The sequence below is a fragment of the Pistacia vera genome, unplaced genomic scaffold (assembly GCF_008641045.1).
Source record: "Pistacia vera cultivar Batoury unplaced genomic scaffold, PisVer_v2 Contig176, whole genome shotgun sequence".
Taxonomy (NCBI): Eukaryota; Viridiplantae; Streptophyta; class Magnoliopsida; order Sapindales; family Anacardiaceae; genus Pistacia; species Pistacia vera.
Window position 1 is genome coordinate 53,775 of NW_022195855.1, and position 20,546 is coordinate 74,320.

The 20,546-nt window shown below is 35.0% G+C and overlaps 2 protein-coding genes across 2 annotated transcripts; both read left to right on the forward strand.

Annotated features, from left to right (window-relative positions):
• Positions 1-950: 950 nt before the first annotated feature.
• Positions 951-8,579, forward strand: LOC116126152 (probable LRR receptor-like serine/threonine-protein kinase At1g51810). The gene is made up of 15 exons (XM_031411854.1): positions 951-1,083; positions 1,814-2,369; positions 2,677-2,849; positions 3,061-3,168; positions 3,427-3,559; positions 3,936-4,004; positions 4,446-4,517; positions 4,599-4,676; positions 4,824-4,966; positions 6,521-6,732; positions 6,844-6,970; positions 7,101-7,166; positions 7,262-7,445; positions 7,630-8,103; positions 8,229-8,579. Coding segments are annotated over exons 1-15 (2,529 nt in total). The 3' UTR covers positions 8,230-8,579.
• A 3,848-nt stretch (positions 8,580-12,427) lies between these two features.
• Positions 12,428-17,549, forward strand: LOC116126163 (probable LRR receptor-like serine/threonine-protein kinase At1g07560). The gene is made up of 14 exons (XM_031411863.1): positions 12,428-12,689; positions 12,978-13,518; positions 13,681-14,168; positions 14,356-14,488; positions 14,725-14,796; positions 15,004-15,075; positions 15,161-15,241; positions 15,452-15,603; positions 15,813-16,030; positions 16,137-16,263; positions 16,334-16,399; positions 16,501-16,684; positions 16,771-17,185; positions 17,360-17,549. The coding sequence occupies exons 1-14, from the start codon at positions 12,548-12,550 to the stop codon at positions 17,393-17,395; spliced, it is 2,727 nt and encodes a 908-aa protein (XP_031267723.1). The 5' UTR covers positions 12,428-12,547; the 3' UTR covers positions 17,396-17,549.
• The last annotated feature ends 2,997 nt before the right edge of the window (positions 17,550-20,546 follow it).

Sequence of the window (20,546 nt, forward strand, 5' to 3'; positions counted from 1 at the left end):
AGGCAATGGAGAAAGTCCCTTTGATCCAATAGGTTTGGAAAGTGACACTACAATCCCGGCCGGTTAAATGATTATCATTAGAGGATTTTGATCATATTTAATAAAAGTTTTATATTATGGCAGTGGCAGCGGACTGCAATATCACTTTCTAAATCTATATTAAAATTAAATTCTCGTGCAAGAAATTACCTCTGGTTCAGTAAGAGGTTACCCTTAAGTTTAGTGAAGTAAGAAGACCCATAGATTTGATAATGAAGTACTTACACTTGTTATAGTTTCATAATGGAACACTTACACCTTTGTAATTGATAAACACTTTGTGTAAAGTTAATTCAAATACAAAATCTTAGTACAATGAGTAATACACCTTTATTTTATCTTTTCTCCTGTAACACAAAGAACCTAATATCTTACATTTATCATATGATCAAATTATTCAATATATAAAATAATTTAAAAAATATTAAACTTTGACAATTCGATAAGGTATTTGAAAAATAAAAAAACTTATTATTATTATTTTTTTAATTGAGTCATATATTTTACTCTTATGATGGTCACTTTGCACAAACATCATTCAATTACAATGGTGTAAATTTTCTATTATGAAACTATCAGGGTGTAAGGTTTAATTCTAAAACTTGTGGATCTCTTTGTATCTGTCACTAAAGCTCGGGTTGTCCATGTCAAAAACCTCGCTTTAATCAATCTGGGAGACCCACAAAGGCACAAAGCAGTATGAAAGATAGGAACATCAATCAATACTGGCAGTGCGTGTCTTTCTTGATTAGTGTCAGATGCTTTCTCAGATGTTTCCTTCAATCTCATAAGTTAGAATTTCAGAGATATAATTATTGGAGAGAAGAACGAGAGTAATCACAAGTGTTTCATCTTTCGACAGTGATAATTGCCATCTCTTATTAATACTGTGTATGTTGGGAAAATACCAAATGCTTGATAGGCAGGTTTTGTTTTTGGCTCTAAAGCTGTGGCTGGTCTCAGTTTCAGTGGTCTGCAACTCAAAGCTAGGTGAGGCGTATGATGAACAAGCTGCAAGGAAGCTATCCGATGACGTCTCTGCTGGTGATTTAACAACTTACATTTTATATTTGAAGTTAAAAAAATTGGTTATTATGCTCATCTTTATTTCATAGTTTGATGAAATTAAAAGGGTTCCTAGCTAGCTATAGAAGCTTGTAAAACCTCCTCTTTTAAGGTTTTAAAGTTTGATTCCTTATGATATTACGCCTTGACTTTCATCTTAATGAAACAAAACTACTTCTTGACTGATTTTACATCAGAAAAAGAAGTGTTTTCAATGATACCAACATAGAGATCAGTTCAGTCAAACATATATAATTACTGTGTGGTTATCTTTTAAGATTTTTAAACATATGTTTGGCTTAATAGTTGATAAACCGAATATACATGACAAATCATTCAGATCTTTGATATTAGTGTATTTTTTTGAGTCATTTAGATGATAAACAAATTCCAATCATATATCAGTAGATTGGGATGTGTAATATCAACCGATTAAGGAAATTGACTTAAAGAGTAAATGCTAGAAAAAGGGTGAGAGTTTAGATAAAGAGAAATTAGGAGTTAGCTACGTATAAAGCTTGTATTTGTCAATTATATGTGAGAAGAAATTTTCTTATTTGACTATTACATGTTCTATTAAAATAGTTGTCTTATCCGGTCTAGTTAAAAAAGATGGTATGTTGAGATCTGAAATTGAATTAATTTCATATTAGCTGGTATAAGTGTCTATGTCTCACTCAATTTTCTTTCTGTCAAATGTGATATCCAGGTTTCATAAGCATTGACTGCCGGGCTAGTGGAGATTACAAAGACGATGAAACTGGGCTAGTTTATGAGTCAGATATGAAATATATCGACACAGGAGAAATTCACCAGCTATCTTCTAACCTCGCCGAAGGGCTTTATAAACAGCAAATGAAGAATTTGAGGAGCTTTCCTCAAGGAACAAGGAATTGTTACACCCTGAATCCCAAACAAGGTGCAAACAATAATTATCTCATCAGAGCATCCTTTATGTATGGGAACTATGACAACAAGAACCAGTTCCCAATATTTGACCTGTACCTAGGTGTTAATAGATGGGTGACTCACAATGCTTCAACTGCTTCAAGTTACTATTATGAAATTATTCATGTTCCCACGGTGGATTACATAGATGTGTGTCTGGTAAACACTGGCAACGGAATACCCTTTATTTCTGTCTTGGAGTTACGGACGTTGGCGGACACCAATACATATCAAATGGGAAAAAACGAGGCAAAGAGAACCGTTAGGAGATATGACGTTGGTGGCCAACATAATCAACAGGGTACTGGCAGTATCAGGTAACTGAGATCTGTGCCAACCGAAAAGGGGTTCTTAACAAAATACTTATCGACATTGTTATATTTATCAAAAGAATCTTTTCTGGATAAAAGTTTTGGGTCCAAGCGTACTATACTGGATTTCATAAATTTTCTAGCCGCAACTATATTTCAATTATCGGTGACCTTTTTCATATCATAGATTCATTTTTATGACCTCTAATATTTATTCTTTGTGTACGAACTAGTATTATTTGAGCCAACTGTTCCACTAATTATGGAATGTATTGTCTCATTATGCACTTTTATACATCTCATATATATTTAGGTACCCTGGTGATTCCTATGATCGCATTTGGTTTGATCTCAACTTCGATGACTGGAATCCCATTTCCACAGACTCAACCATATACTCTCCAAACATCGATGATGGTAATTATAAAGTACCAGATGAAGTACTGAAGACTGCTGCAACATCCCAGGATGCTATGAGTCCTTTGAGTTTGTTTTTCAACCCTCAGATTCTACTTCTCAATGCTATGTTTACTTCCACTTTACAGAAATCAGGAAACTTAACCAGAAGAGGGTGTTGCTGATTAATCTGAATGGAAGAAATCTTACAGAAGTAACACTTGAATACCTAAAACCAATAACAATAACCCCAAATGATCATACAATAATGGTACCCGACTTAGCTTTTCTATCTATACAGTAGAAGGTTCTGATTCTAATTACTTTCCTCCAATTCCTCCAATGCTTAATGCTTTCGAAGCTTTTGTGTCTTTAGAGCTCCCACTTTCACCGACATACCCTAATGATGGTATTTTTCTACTTTTTTTTGTTGTTTCTAGAGTTAGAAATAGCTGTATTTACATCTATCTGGTATTGCATAAGCCTTCCTCAAATTTATGACACATAGTCCTCGTTATAAATTAGATGCATGAACCATGTCAGCCTGCTAATTACTCAAATCATGATAGCAATAAGTTTTTTCTAATTTAAATTCATCGATAATTAACTGACTTTTATACGTCCAATAAGAATGAACTGACTCCTTTCTTGTCTCCGGAAACAACAGTTAACGCTATCAGAGATATAAAGACAACTTACAAAGTGATTAGAAACTGGCAAGGCGATCCATGTCTCCCTAGTAGTTTCTCATGGAATGGTCTGAGTTGCAACAATGACACAAATCCAAGGATCATATCACTGTGAGTTCCCTTCTAAATTAAGCAGCCTGAGGTTCTTTTATAAAATCCACCGGAAACTTGAACAGGCACTAAATGTCTTTCAGGCTATTTAGAAGAGAAAGTCCTTCCTAAAGGAATGGAATATGTATAAACAAAATATCAGATTATGATGTTTGACTGGATTAATTCTCAGTTGTATGGAATTGAGGAACATATTCGGAACTAATTGAATATGTTCCTCAATTCCATACAATTGAAAATTACATCAGTCATGCTTCATAATCTATTTGGATTCAGATTAACCTGTTATTGGTTTGAATTGCTCATATTCTTTTCTTTTCTTTTGTGAATTAGGAGATAATGGTAATTAGGTTTTTGTTCTATAAATTTGAAACAGGAATTTGAGCTCAAGCAATTTGAGTGAGATAGCTCATTCATTCTCGAATCTTGAAGCAATAGAAGTTTTGTGAGTATAAAACTATGTTATATGATTTGATACCATTTATAGCTATAGAAAAATAACCTTTTACCTGTTGCAAATATAAACTTGTACATGTTCTCTTCACATGATTACCTTATCACTAGATTTTCTTGGTTTCATCTTTTCCACTCACATCATTTTATTTTGATGAGGTTATTAACACATCATTTACAATCTTTTATATGCTGTGTTAATTGTCTCTAACTCTTACCTTTTGGTTATCTTGCACAAGTGGATCAGAAACAACATTTGTCTCCTAAGGATTACAGATTGCCAACTAGAGTGTTCACTAATGAAGCGTTTAACTGCTTTAATCCGGAGTCTAATTGGGATTTTATATGTACATTAAAAGGAACCACTATATATATTATATGGGTTATACCATTACAGGTCCTATAATAAGTTTCCATCTCCTTTTGTTTACAGGGATTTATCGTATAATAACTTGAACGGGTCAATACCAGAATTTTTAGCACGACTGCCCAATCTAAAAGTCCTGTAAGTAGTTAACTTTCAAGTTTATATTACAATTATAAGTTTTAAGATTTGAAGTGCTGATGATCTGTTTTTGAATTCTAGGAACTTAACTGGAAACAGGTTCACTTCAGTTCCTGGTGCTCTTTTGGAAAAGGTCAAAGATAAAACCTTGCTGTTGAGGTATTCTACTCATCTTAATGCCGATGCTTCAGTTTGTCTGCATGGTTATAGAAAATTACTGGCAAGAATTCTGTTCCTCAGCTTTTTGTATCTTATTTGCTACTTTTCTTTCTGCATACATTATCATGTAAATTTACCCTGCTCAAGTCTGGAAGGACTGGAAGGAGATACAGATAAGCCAGCTCCAACCCATGGAAAGCGAAAAATGCTCATTATTGCTGTTTCTATTGTTGTCACTATTGTTGTGGTGCTCAGTATGTACTTCGCATTTTGCAGAGGGAAAAGAAAAGGTAATACTTTCTTTTTTTTTCTTCCCTCATTGTAAATTTATAGTCCTATCATAATTAGTTTAATGAATTTCAAAGTAGATCAAAACTCACCGGAAACTTTGCAACTTAATTTATGATTTCAAAATTTTACCATACTTTCACAAACTGAATCAATTCGATTAGAAAGTCATTATGCTGATAGTGGGTGACAAATCTGAATTGTGAAAGACAAACAAGATATTAATATATAGTCTTTAATTAAATGAGTAATTTTATAACACTTTAGGGGGCGTTTGGATCATATAATGTTTTATTATAGAGATATATTATATTAACAGAAAGAAAGATCACCTTGAAGATTACTGAGAATGTTTAAAAAATATGCTTGGTTGGTTCGAATAAATTAAAGAATAATATGTTTGGTTGGGAGGATAAATGAGTGGGTATGTTATATAGATTACTAAATTGTCCCCCTTTTTAAATATTAATATAATAGTATTTATTTATTATTATTATTATTATTTTAATCATTTCTTTTAACCCCCATACATTTGAAATTTTGCTAAAATACTCCAGCTATATAAAACTTTAATTTGTAGTAAAATCATCCCCTCCCACCCCAAGCCACTGCTGGCAGCCAACCACCACCGTCGGCAGTCGACAGAATGGCGCATGACTAGCTGTATATGGCCGGTCGTACGCCGGCAAAGTCAGAAATGGCCATGGATCACAAATCCATGGCCAAAAATGGCCAAATCTATGGCCATTTCATGGCCAAAGATGTGGCCGTGAAACGGCCACAGATCTAGCCATGAAAAGGCGAGATTTGTGGCCGTGAAATGTCACAACCACATCTTCATGGCCATAAAAACACCAGATCTGGCCGTTTCTAGTTATGAATCACAGATCCATGGGCGGAAAAGGCCTTACCGGCGCATGACTGGCTAGATCTCGCTGGTTGTACACCATTATAGTGACTGACGCCAGCAGCTAGTGATGGTAAGCCACGGCCGGCGTTAGTCGTCTTGGGTGGCTGGGGGTATTTTGTTAACTTTTAAACTTTTTTGTGGTTGTGGTGTTTTAGCTAATTTCTATGTAGGGGCCTGGGTAATTCTTATTTGGTAGACGTTTGAGGGCAATTGTGTCCAAAATGTGTTTTTAATTAAGGGCAAAATGGGTAGAAAAATCAGATTACCCCGGTAATATTTTAATAACACTCCCTAATAAGATAATAAGATTACCCCCACATTGCTAATAGTAAACAATATTTGCAATAAAAGATTACAGTAATATTTTATTATTTGCAAACCAAACACATGAATCTTACAAAATAAATAAAGATTAATCCCATTATCTTTTATACCCCCGATCCAAACAGCCCTTAAGGGTCAAAAATGTTAGACTTAACTAAAAAAGGGTACACAATTAAAACTTGGAATTGATATTGTGGAACAGAAACAAGAGAATACTATAAGTGAAGAATGGAACTACTCTTGGAATCCATTTAACATTATGATTTTTTTTCTGGCAAATATTGTTGAAGAAAACTGACCATATTTATTCATTTGGTGACAGTAAATAGATACCAGAAGAATGTGTCAATGAAATCTCAGGACGAAGCATACACTTACTCTGAGATTCTTACCATTACCAACAATTTAACAACTGTCATCGGAGAAGGAGGGTTTGGAAAAGTTTACCTCGGCAATGTGGGATGTAACACTAAAGTAGCTGTTAAGGTGCTTTCTGGTACATCAAAACAAGGCTATAAGGAGTTTCGAGCAGAGGTAAGATACATCAATGCAGCCAGCCAGAATTTACATCACTTGAATTTATGTTCGATGTTGAAACTATAAATAGTTTGGTAAGGCAGACTGACAGTTCAAATTTGATTGCAGGCAGAACAGTTAAGGACGGTCCACAACAAGCACTTGGTTCATCTCATCGGGTACTGTGATGAGGATGAACATAAGGCACTGATATATGAATTCATGAAAAATGGAAACTTGAGACATCATTTAAGAGGTATGCAAGATATTGAGAATCATCCAGGATTTCCTGGTTCGTGTTTTTCTGCTCTCTAACTCTCAACTCCCAAGTTCATTTGCGTCAACAAGCCTGACTAAAAAGACAAGATGTTATGTTTTGATATCAGGGAAACCAGATGCAAATTTGCTGAGGTGGAAAGACAGAATTAATATTGCCATAGATTCAGCCAAGGGTTTGCACTCATATCTAAATACATAATTGTTTTTCTTTATTTTCTTCCGTTGTTCTTTCACATCTTTACGGTAAATTGTCTTACTGGAGTTGCAGGATTAGAGTATCTGCACAATGTTTGCAGGCCACCTATAGTCCACAGAGATTTGAAGACTACCAACATCTTACTTGACGACAAGATGCAAGCTAAACTAGCTGATTTTGGGCTCTCTAGGGTCGTCCCAGAAAGTGGCCCTAATTCAACTGTCCCTGCTGGAACACTTGGATACATAGATCCCAAGTAAGTATTAAAACATGATGAATTTATGTACAGTTATGTTATTGAGAATATGTTTTATGAAATTGTACTGATATTAGATTAACAAATCCTAATTCAAATGTTGTCAAAGTTAAGAATGAGAAGTGCTGCAATCTAATCGTTTGGGCGGATGTCTTTGAACTAATGATCTAAATTTTCCGTACAGACTGCGGGATTCTAGTATCTTAACCAGGAAAATGGACATTTATAGCTTCGGGATAATTCTGTTTGAGCTGATCACCGGGAAGCCTGCAATAATTAAAAAAGACCAAGAAAGTGGCGTATACCATATTCTTCATTGGGTTGACCCTGAAATTAAAAGTGGGGATATTAAAAATATTGTTGATCCCAGGTTTGAAGGAGAATTCAATGCCAATGCTGTTCGGAAAATGGCAAATATTGCAAGTTTATGTGCACAACCAGATGTAAATGGAAGACCAGACATAAGTGATATACTGGTAGGATTAAGGGAATGTTTGGCTATAGAGATGGATCCTGGAACAACCTGCAAGACAGAAGGTTTGGCTATAGAGATGAATCCTGGAACAACCTGCATGACAGACAGCTTCATGTCAGCTTCATCCAATCTGCCGGAAGAGCCTTCTTCCGGTCACGGTTTAGAGTTGGCTGTCATTCCTTGGTAAGTACTGAACTCTCACCAACAAATTTACCAAAAAGAAAATTATACCTACTATTCTCCTCTCACAAGATTCATAGCCATATTTATTGAGTCGGCACTCACATATTTTCTCCACCATTTTGCAGAGTAAGCTTTTTGATATAAGAGATATGGGCTCCTGATAATCGATGGAGTAGTTTGAGGATTTCCGGACTCTGTCCTTTCATACAAGACCTGTTTCATTATATCTTTTATTGTATATTGGAGTTGAGGATTGAGTTTGAGGTGTGATTAATTTCGGTAATTGACCATATCTTGTTAAGCATATTTTGATTGGTTGGTTTTGAACTTATTGTTCTGTGTCATGAACTACTACAATTTGGCATGACGACCCTCTGAAAGTTTCTCTAAGGATTGAAACTCCCAATAGGGTTAGCCTCGGGAATAAAGATCCCAATTGACTAGTTGTATTAGGTTTCTCTTATAAAGATATTATTCTCTCGTATGAATGTGATGACAAATCATAGTATATAAGAGAGATGAGAAAATATTTCAATAATTTTGACTCTGCTGAACGTAATCCGAATTTGGGTGAATTGGGATAAATCCCGCATGTTTTTTTTTCTTTACTAATTCGATATTTGTGTGTGGTTATTTGTTTCTTGATATCCAACTTTATTAAATGTATAATACGTCACTTAGTTTCGGCAACTAACAATTTTTTGGCCGAATAGGTTGTGAAGGTCATAAATAAGCAACTTATTAGCCTTTTAGACATGCACTTTTCAATGCCCCTTATTAATGGAAAGTCGAAAGTGGACATGTTCTGTTCATTAATAAAATAAAATTATAATTAATTCTTATACAAAAAATAGTAATTATTTGTTGAATTTTTACACCCACAAAAAAAAAAAAAAAAAAAATTGATGTTATTAATTTAATATTTATACAAACATTAATAATTATAATATTTTTTCATCATAAAATACTTCACTCTAAATTCACTTAAATTTCCATATGTTGAGTATTATTTCAATTACTTTATCAACGAGTTCATCCTAAAATAAAACTAATTTCCTATATATATGCTTTAGAATAAGAAAGAAAATAACTATAAACACAAAAAATAATAATAATAATAATAATAATTGATGATGATACAATTCAAAGTAATTAATCAAAATAAATAAACAAATAAAGGAAGAAACTGTAAAGCGATAGATTTATAGAAAGTAGAATCCATTTGAAGCTTTGATCTTATGTGAAAATATTTTCTTTTTGAAGTATATCTCTATTTACGTAATACATTATCTCAGTAACAGTTAATTATAATTTCATAGATATTATTCAAAAAAAAAACTAAATTAAAATTCCGCAAGTCAAATAACAATTAATGGTACAATGTTTAATGATGCTCGTACAAAAAGAAAAATATTTAGAACAATTAATTCACTTTATATTTTGATAAAAGTTTAATTTAAGAAGATATAACACAATTTATTAATTATATAAACAATAGTATTGTATCTTCCTAAATGGGCCCTCAATAAATTTGAGAATTCTTTGCCACCCCCTAGGTTTCGTGAAATGACACTGAGTCGACATGTGGACTATCATTTCACTAAACCTTGGGAATCAATGTAAACTAAGGGTGAGCGGTTACCAAGTACTTGCCCAAATTCAAAGGAACCAAAACTGGCTGGTTCCTTGGATTTGGAACTGGAACCAACCAATTCTTGTTCCTGTCCGGTTCCTGGCTTCTAGGAGAAACTTGAAACATAGGTTTCAGTTCCAAGTAGCTGGGATAATTTAATTGCCCCTTACTTTTTAAAAAATTACAAATAAACCCTCTAAAATTAATACACCCCCAATAGTTTATAAAAATTACATTTCAGTCCTGATTCCTACCCGGGTACGCAAATCTCAGTTCTGGTTTCCTATTCTTAGCTGATTTTTGGCTGATTCTGACAGCTAATATTCAATTGATCACCACCATTCGATTCACTAGCCTCCACTCAACAAAAACCTTATTACCTTGACTCTTGATAACTTGCTGAACGTTGGCTGAGAAAGTGAAGTATATTTTGGATATTAACAGAATATAAACATCGGGTGAGAAAGCGGTATGTCGAAACTTTTTGGGTGGAAAAGTGTCATTAAGACAAACCTTAGGCGGGAAAAAGTTGTTTACTCCTAAATATTTCCTCAAAGCAACACATAGCACAATTTTCTTCATTTTGTGAAAATATAATAAACGTATTCGGATTATTAGAAAATCTTTTAAGCCTCCTTTATGGATTTTTTTTGTATCTCTTATTTATGCATGTAACAGGCTGACCGAGAAAAGTGATATGTATAGTTTAAATTCCTTTATTTTGGAACTGATTACAAGTCAGTATACGGTGACAAAAGGCTGTGTTGAAAATATTCATATTCTTCAACAGTCCCTTTCTTGAAGGAGGGGTATAAGAAGCATTATTGATCCCACATCCCATGCAGGCTTGAAAATATGTTTACACAAATTATGTTTGGAAAGGTGTAGAGACCGCAATGGAATTTGCCACCAATTTCCATCCAGACGCCAACTATGACTATGAGTCATATGCTGATACGAATGGAGAGTCAAATGATGGTGATGGGATCAAACAATTCAATAGACATGAGTCATGTTGATCTTGAAACAAAAAAGTGGGAGAAAGTAGATATTGAATCATGGTTAATGTTTAGCATCATATGCAAACTCTTTACCTAGAGGGAAACTTGTAGAAAATGAAACACTGAGATATGAGTTATGTAAATATTTTAGGAATTTGAGAGCCCTGGAAGATGAGAAATGTATCATAATAATTTGTTAGCTTTCTGTAGACATTGCCAGCTGGTTTCTATAAAAGTTTGAATTCAAACCAATTAAATAGATATTGTCTACTTTGAGTCTGATCTATACGTATTTTCTTTGTGTTTTAATTGAGGGCTCCAAAGCTTATAAATTGATAGGCTCACATTCCTTGGCAATGTGGGATGCTATCATTGGCTCAGTTTCAAAAGGGTCCTTTACAATATTTCCTCTGAACTTGGGAAGTTTCCTGGACAGGGCCTAACTTTAACTGAGGTTTGTAGCATTAAAAGCTTTAAACTGAGCTTACCATTCATGATTCAACCCCATGAAAATGACAACCCTTTCCAGCTGGGCTACAATTTAATTGACAGAGATAGATAGCACACCACACTTGACTGGAGCTTATAGTACAGAGCTGGTCAAGTCATCTCTTAGGCTGCAGCTTGTATACGTTATAACTACAAGTTTGTCAACTACTCGGCCGAACCCGAAGGAAGCGTCAAGTGTACGTTAACCTTTTCTAAAACTCTAATTTAGCTTGAAAGTTTAGAAATTATGTTTTATGTGGCCAACTAGGCAAGGAAACGTGGTAGTTTGAAAAATCAAAGTTATAAAATCTAGTTGTTGATAGGTTGACTTGCTCAAGAAAATATTGCTTGATCATGATACTCTTTTTTAAATGGGTTATTATCAGCAACCTCCATTGAGGTTTAAGTTTATGTTATCAAGACCCCTTAAATATTAAAAAATGCTGGTCACCTCCCCTAAGTTTTCATGAAAAATGCACTATCCTCCCCTGAGCCCAGTTAACAAACGGTAATGGTTAAAGGATATAGGGCACATGCGTAATTTTCCATGTTGCTAATATATATATATATAAAAAATGAATTTAAAACAAAAAAATCTTGGTTTATCATAATAATTTTACTTTGTTAGTGAGGATTCAGAATCAGTATATAAGATGTTTGTTAAAATGACTAAGAGAATAAATGCAGTATTGATCAAGTAATGTATGAGGTTTGTATTAAGTGAGGTTGTTTTGGCATATGCTGAGATAGAGTTGTTTGTTATTGGACAGCAAATGCATTCTCGAGCTGAGAAACCCTTCTCTTAAACTTTTTTTCATAATTCTGATGTGATAATTCGTAATTTGTCAGTCGTAATTTATCAGTAGGACTTAGATGAGATCCATTATGAGCTGACCAATTATAAACTACTACATCGAAGTTGTAAAAGAAAGTTTATAAGAAGAGGTTATGGGTATAGTATTTCTTTTTCTCCGAGTTATAGGAGAAGAACTGATTTTCTACATCTAGGTTTAATAATTCATGTTGCCTGATATAGGCCTAATGCGCACAGATTTGATTTACTGTTGGAAGTTTGACTTATAAATGGGATTCTCGGTCAACGGAAGACGGCGATGCGATAAGACCCACTTTTCTTCTCAGTTTAGATGACTTCTAAAACAGGGCACAAGCTGAAAACAGTAGTCTCTCCCGTGACATCCGCTAGCTTAATTGAAGTCCAATACACGCTTTATGAACCAAACACGTAGGTAGCACTAAATATAAGTATCCCATAACAATTTAACATGAATATAACTGAATTTGGAACCAAAAAGAGTCCAGCATGTTTGGTGGGCAGAAAAAACTTTTGGTTCTAGAACTATGTATGGTGGTCATTGTTCAAGTTATCGTTACTATCAGCGACTCGAAGCTAGCTGCAGCAGATAATAAACACTCTGAAATGAAGCTTCCCAGTGACCCTTCTGGTTAGTATACATTTCACATTAGAATTTCGTGTATCATGCTTAGAAAAGATTGTTTAGAAAAATATTTCCAACCTGCAAACAAAGATTTTTCTGCTTTGTGTTCTATTTATCAATCCTAAGTCAAATAGTTCTGTGAATAGTATAGCTTTTTAAAGCACTTTGCGGCTCTCTGTCACTTATGGTCTTAATAATATGGGCCATGACATCTTAATTGGCTGATTGACTGCTACTTTCTCAGTGTGCAAAGTTCCTACTTGATATATTTTTTCTGTCAAATTCGGCTTCCAGATTTCATAAGCATTGACTGTGGAACGAGTGGAGATTACATAGATAATGAAACTGGTCTATTTTATGAGTCAGATGCAAAATACATTGATACAGGAGAAATCAATGAGGTATCTCCCAATTTCACTGCGCCAGCTTACCACCTTCAGGTAAGGCTTTTGAGGAGCTTTCCTCAAGGAATGAGGAATTGTTACACACTGAAGCCTAAACAAGGTGCAAACCATAATTATCTAATCAAGGCTATTTTTGTATATGGGAATTATGATGGCAAAAACCAGTTCCCGTCTTTTGACGTATATCTTGGTGTTAATAAATGGGTGACTATAGATTTCGTAAATGATTCCAGAAGTTCAACAGTACTTGAGATTATGCATGTTCCCTCAGTGGATTACATAGATGTGTGTCTTGTAAAGACTGGCTATGGGTTACCCTTTATTTCAGTGTTGGAGTTAAGGCCTCTAGACAACTCCATTTATCAAATTCAAGATGGTGCACTCATGACCATTAGGAGATATGATGTTGGTGTTATTTCTCGTTATACCAGGTAAATGATTTAAAGCATTCCCAAAAATGTTGTTTTATCACAGAATTCTTGAACTTACAGATTGACAAATTGAAATCACGTACTGCATTTCATTATTTTCCTGTGGCAACCATTATTCATCACATTGATTCACATTTGCGGATATCAATGTTTCTCATTTAGGTACCCAGTTGACGTCTATGATCGCTTGTGGACTCCTTATAATTTCAGTGACTCGACTGTCATTTCCACACAGTCAACAATATATACTCAAAGTTTGGATGATGGTTATAAAATACCAGCTAAAGTGCTGAAAACTGCCGCAAAATCACAAAATGCTAGCATTCCCCTGAGTTTATACTTTGACGACCCTCTAGATTCTTCTACTCAATGTTATGTTTACTTCCACTTTACTGAGATTGAAAAGCTTAAGGAAGGCCAGAAAAGGGAATTGCGTATTGAGCTAAATGGTGAACGCAATCTTACAGAATCTATTAGTCTTGAATACCTAAAGCAAACAACCACAGCTCCAAATAATCCACCAATCAATGGCAGTCGACTTCATTTTTCTATTTATGCAGCGGAAGGTTCAAATCTTTCTCCAATCCTTAATGCCGTCGAAGCTCTTGTGTTGGTAGAGCTGCCACTTTCACCAACAAACCTTAATGATGGTATTTCTCTTCTCATTTGTTGCTCTAGATTAAGAATTAGCTTAAAGATAACTTGTTCAGAACTAGTTTAGAGATCGGTTATCTTTGTTTTCATTCACTATCACGAAGGCAATTTAGTGGCAAGAAATTTATCCTCTTTCTCTTAAATGATAATTGACTGAATTCCCTTTTGTCACTGATCCAACAGTTAATGCTATTAAGGATATCAAACAAATATACAAAGTGACTAGAAACTGGCAAGGCGATCCATGTGTCCCAAGTAATTTGTCCTGGGAAGGTTTGAATTGTTCCAACGATGTTACTCCAAGGATCATCTCATTGTGAGTACTCCTTCAATGACAAAAAATTCTCAATGAAAGGTAGTATAATTTGACTAAGCAAAGAAGGTCTTCCAACTTGGGGGAAAATTTTGACAAAACTGAATCTGTTTTTATGGAATGGCCAAACATGGCACAACTGAGTGAGAAAATTTCTGTTTGAAAATTGATTTGCGCTTATTTTTTCCATCAATTTCAGAATTAATGGTGATGCATTCTCTTTGATGAATTTGATGCAGGAATTTGAGCTCAAGCAAATTGACAGGAGAGATAGCAACTTCACTCTTTAATCTCGAAGCATTAACGTCACTGTAAGCATAATAATATAGTGACTGACTCTTAGCATTCAGTCACTTTTAGTCAAGACTCAGATGATTACAGATTGGCATCTAGATCCATTACTAGCAAACACCTATATGCGCCTGGAGACTGTGTTTTACATTTTTGCTAGAAATTTATTGTGCTAAACCCCATAAAAACGACAGCCCATAAAGAGGAGCTACCTCTTTTTGTTACAGGGATTTATCATACAACAACTTAACAGGGCCGTTACCAGAATTTTTCGCACAACTGCTAAATCTAAAAGTCCTGTAAGTAGTTAACTTTGAGTTTGAAATTGAAATTGGAACTATGAATTTTGGAGTAGGATGTGGGGATAATGTGTCTGACTTGCAGGAACTTAACTGGGAACAAACTCACTGGTTCAGTTCCTGATGCTCTTATGGAAAAGTCCAATGGTGGAACACTTTTGATGAGGTTTTCTATCTTCTTAGTGCTAATGCTTTTGTTTATATAGTTGCTTATGGTTCATCACAAGTTTTACTTCTTTTCTCGTTCTCTTTTGTTCTTCTGTAAGTGCTTGACATGGAAAACCTGTGGTTATTTAGCCTCAAGCTCTTTTCTCTTTCTCTTGTTTTCTTTTTTCTTTCATATCATGAGAACTTACCTTCTTCGTTTTCATGCAAGACTTGAAGGAAATCCAGATCTTCGCCTATCTGTTCCGTTCCATCAAAAGAAAATGAAATTTATTACTCCAGTAATTGCATCTGCTATAGTTGTCTTGCTCATTCTTCTCGCCACCATTGCTCTGGTTTTGTTTAAAAGGAGAAGTAGAGGAGGTAATATCTTTCTTTCATTCTTCCCGTAAATTTCCATGTAGAATTTTATAGCCTAGCCCTAACTAATGTAACGATTTCATAAACACATCAAATCCTACGAGAAAGCTTTGAGAATAGACTAAGAAACTACAGAAATAGAAGGACTGGCTTACTTTACTGGCCAAACGAGAGTCTAAGTTTTGAGTAACATTTTGTATTTGTTCATTTAGGGATGATTACTGGATACAGGAAGCAAGTATCGCTGAAATCTAAGAATGAAGCATATACTTACACTGAGATTGCTACAATTACTAAAAATTTTGCAACCGTTATCGGAGAAGGAGGATTTGGAAAAGTTTACTTGGGTGTTCTGAAATACAACACTAAAGTCGCTGTTAAGGTGCTTTCTGATACATCAAAACAAGGCTATAAGGAGTTTCGAGCAGAGGTTAGATACAACAATGCAGTCAAAAAATTTTAAACACTTGAAAATTTTGTATTGAAACTACTTAAGAGTTTTGTAAGACAGACAGACAGTTTCAATTTGATTGCAGGCAGAACTTTTAAGGTCGGTCCACAATAAGCACTTGCTTTATCTCATTGGGTACTGTGATGAGGATGAACATAAGGCACTGATATACGAATTCATGGAGAATGGAAACTTGAAAAATCGTTTAAAAGGTACACTCTCTAACTGGCAACTCCCAAGTTCATTTGTCTCCACAAACCTGACTCATCCTTTGATTTGCAGAGCAGACAGATGCAGATTCCCTGAGCTGGAAAGTCAGACTTAATATTGCGATTGATGCAGCCAAAGGTTTGTATGCATAACTAAACAATTATAATTTTTCTTCATCTTCTTTGGTTGTTTTTTCACCTCTTTACAGTAAGTTAACTCTTGACTAATTGGAGTTGCAGGATTAGAGTATCTGCACAATGTTTCCAAGCCACCTATAGTCCACAGAGATTTGAAGACTTCCAACATCTTAATTGACGAAAAGATGAGAGCGAAACTAGCCGATTTTGGACTGTCTAGAGTTGTCACAGAAAGTGGACCTAATTCTACTAACCCTGCTGGCACATTTGGATACATAGATCCCACGTAAGTATTAAAACAGAATGAGAAGTGCTGCTAAATAATCGTTTTGGTGGATGTATATGAACTAATCATCTAAATTTTCCATACAGAATACGTCTATCTAAAACCTTAACTAGGAAAGTGGACGTTTACAGTTTTGGGATTATTCTGTTTGAGCTCATTACTGGGAAGCCTGCAGTAATTGATATGGACCTAGGAAGTGACGCATACCATATTCTTGAGTGGGTTATTCCTGAAATTGAAAGAGGGGCTATCCAAAACATCATTGATCCAAGGTTACAGGGACAATTTAATGCCAATGCTGTTCAGAAAATGGCAAATGCTGCCTGTTCATGTGCACGACCAACTGTAGATGAAAGACCAGACATAAGTGATGTACTGGCAGAGTTGAATAAATGTTTGGCTATAGAGATGGATCCTGGAACAACCTGCAAGACAACCTCAAGTAATATGCCTGAAGAGGCCTGTTCTGGGAAAAGTACAGAGATAACTCCCTTTAATCTGGTAAGTGCTGAACTCTCATGGTTGGAATAGCATTTCAAAGTTTTTGTGGATAGTTTAATTATATAAACCAACAAAAAAAGGAAAAAAAAATCTAAATCTATTATTCTCCTCTCACAAAATTCATTGCCATATTTATTGAGTTGAAGCTCACATATTGTCTCCACCATTTTGCAGGGAAGACTTTTTGAAGAAAGAGATGAAGATTGCTGATAACCAATGAAATAGTTTGAAGATTTCTGGCCTCGGTCTTTCATATCTTACTATCTATTGGATTTAGAGTTGATCTCTTCGACTATAATTTGCTATGATGGTATACAATCATAACAAATTAAGTTTTGAGAGACCTGGAGGTAGGTATTTCATGATTAATCTTGCAGCATAATGAAGCTGAAGAAATCATGCAGCATGCTGAGCTGAAGCATCAACGAATGAAACTGTAAAATGAAACTGTAAATTAGTTAGTTTGTATCAAGTTAGTTAGCATTTTGTTATTGTAATTAGTTAATCTGTTCAGTCTGTTAAATAGTAGTTAGAAGTTAGTTGTAGTTGAAGTTAGTTTGTCCACTCAGCTAAAATAAGAGTTGGTTATCAAACACATTGTATACAAGGACTACTACTGTAACTAAAATTCAATTCTGAAAAATCTTTGATTCTTAAATGAAGAAGTATTTTTCTCAGAATCATTTCAGAATTGGTTTTATCATGGTATCAGAGCTTCATTGAAGCAAAATTTTTTTTTCCTCTTCTAAATCCATTACGCTTCTGCATTCACAAGACTACTTCAACAAATAAGATTCCACCAATTTTTCCAGTCCTTACTATCTGCACCCTAACGAAAATCCTGCTCGTTTTAGTCTCTCCAGTTCTCAATGGCACTAATTACCATTCCTGGAAGCGAGCTATGAAAATGGCTTAATTTATTGTCAAAGAACAAGCTGAAGTTTGTAGTGGCACAATCAAAGCACCCTCCAATACAGATTCCTCTGTTTTCAGTCTGGGAAAGATGCAATACAATGGTATTATCTTGGCTCACTCATTCACTTTCTCCATCAATTACTAATAGCATATTATGGATTGATAAAGCATATGATGTATGGACTGACCTTCACGAAAGATTTTCACAAGGAGATATTTTTAGAATATCAGATTTGCAAGAAGAAATTTATAGTTTTAAGCAAGGAGATAAAAATGTAAGTGATTACTTCACTGAGTTAAAAATCCTTTGGGATGAATTAATGATCTTCAGACCCCTTCCATTGTGCACATGTTCCACTCCTTGTTCTTGTGGAATCTTGAACACTTTTAAAACCTATCAAAACAATGACTATGTGATAAGGTTTCTTAAGGGCTTGAATGACTCATTCACTGTCGTAAGATCACAAATCATGCTCATGGATCCTCTGCCTTCCATAAACAAGGTTTTTTCCTTAGTTGCTCAACAAGAAAGACAATTGAGTTTGGGAGGTGCCAAAGTGTTCGTAAATAAATCTGATCGAGAAAGTGTTCAGTTCCCTTCAAAATCCCAACAACAATTTCAACAGCAGAATTTTAGTCTTCCAAGTACCAACAAGGCAGAAAGTATACTCAATCTTCCAGTGGAGGAGATAATCGCTTTTGCACCTACTGTGGCAAGCCCAGACACACAATAGAAACATGCTATAAAAAGCATGGTTATCCTCCAGGATACAAGCCTAGGAATTCTACTGCCCACAATGTTGTTGTCACAGAAGAAAACAATAGCACTAAAGGTCTGCAGTTACATTCTGATGTGCCAAGTTCAAACCAAGAAAAGTCTGGTTCTAATGTTTCCTTTACTCCACAACAATATCAACAACTATTGGCTCTACTACAACCAGCAAATTCTGCTCAACCTTTACATACTACCAACCAAGTTGTGTCACAACCCCATCAGCCAGCATTGATCCCTCATTTTTCTTCCACATCAGGTACTCATTTAGCTTTATCATGTACCTCTAAATCTCCATTATGGATAGTGGATACTGGAGCCACTGATCACATTACACACTCTTTGTCATGTTTTGACACCTACAAACAAATTAAACCGATCTTAGTCACCTTACCAAATGGCTCAAAAATCACTGCCAAATATGCTGGAACAGTTTGCCTAACTAAGCAACTTATTCTCACAGATGTCTTATATTTACCTGAATTTTCTTTCAACCTTATCTCTGTAACCAAACTTACATCTTCATTAAACTGTTGCTTAATCTTTCAAAGCTCATGTTGCTTGATTCAGGATCTGACTGTGTGGAAGACGATTGGTTCAGCTAAAGTGCTTGATGGCCTGTATGCAATGACAAAATCATCCAGTTTCAATGTTCTGCCACCTACTCAGTTCACATTACCTGCTTAAGCTTCATTAGCTTCAACCACTACTACTTTTGATCTTTGGCATCATCACCTTGGTCATATTTCAGATACTAGAATGAAACTTTTATGTTCTAGTATTCCTAATCTTCAATTCCATAATAATGAAGCATGTAATGTTTGTCATTTGGCCAAACAAAAGAAATTGCCTTTTCCTGTTATTAATACTAAAACCAGTACATGTTTTGATCTGATTCATGTAGATATTTGGGGTCCTTTCTCTACTTGTTCAATTCATGGCCATAGATTTTTCTTAACTATTGTTGATGATTATTCAAGGTTCACATGGATATTCTTACTTAAACAAAAATCAGAAGTAAGAAATCTAATTCAATCTTTTTTCTTGCTTGTTGAAACTCAATTCTCCAGAAAAATTAAAGCCATTCGGTCTGACAATGGTTCTGAATTTTCCATGCATGTTTTCTATGCTTCAAAAGGAGCTTATCACCAAACTTCTTGTGTTGAGACACCCCAACAAAATGGTGTGGTGGAAAGAAAGCACCAACACCTGTTAAATATTGCCCGATCCTTGCTTTTTCAGTCTAACCTACCCAAACTGTACTGGAATTATGCTATAGGTCATGCCATTCATTTGATAAATCGGCTTCCCACTCCTTTATTGCAAAACAGGTCCCCATTCCAATTGCTTTACAACACTCTCCCAAATTACAACTCCTTAAAAACTTTTGGTTGTCTATGTTTTGCTTCTACTCTATCAGCTCATAGAACAAAATTCGATTTTCGGGCTAGGAAGTGTCTTTTCCTTGGCTTTCCTTCTGGCACCAAAGGTTTCATTCTCCTGGACTTACATTCCAGAGAAATATTTGCCTCCCGAAATGTCTTGTTCTATGAGTCAACTTTTCCATTTGTTGACAATTCTCAATCTCCTACTCCTTTACCTCATGACACCACTTTACCATTTTTTGATTCTATTTCTTCTTCAACAAAAACTGGCCAATCGATAGCTTCTGAC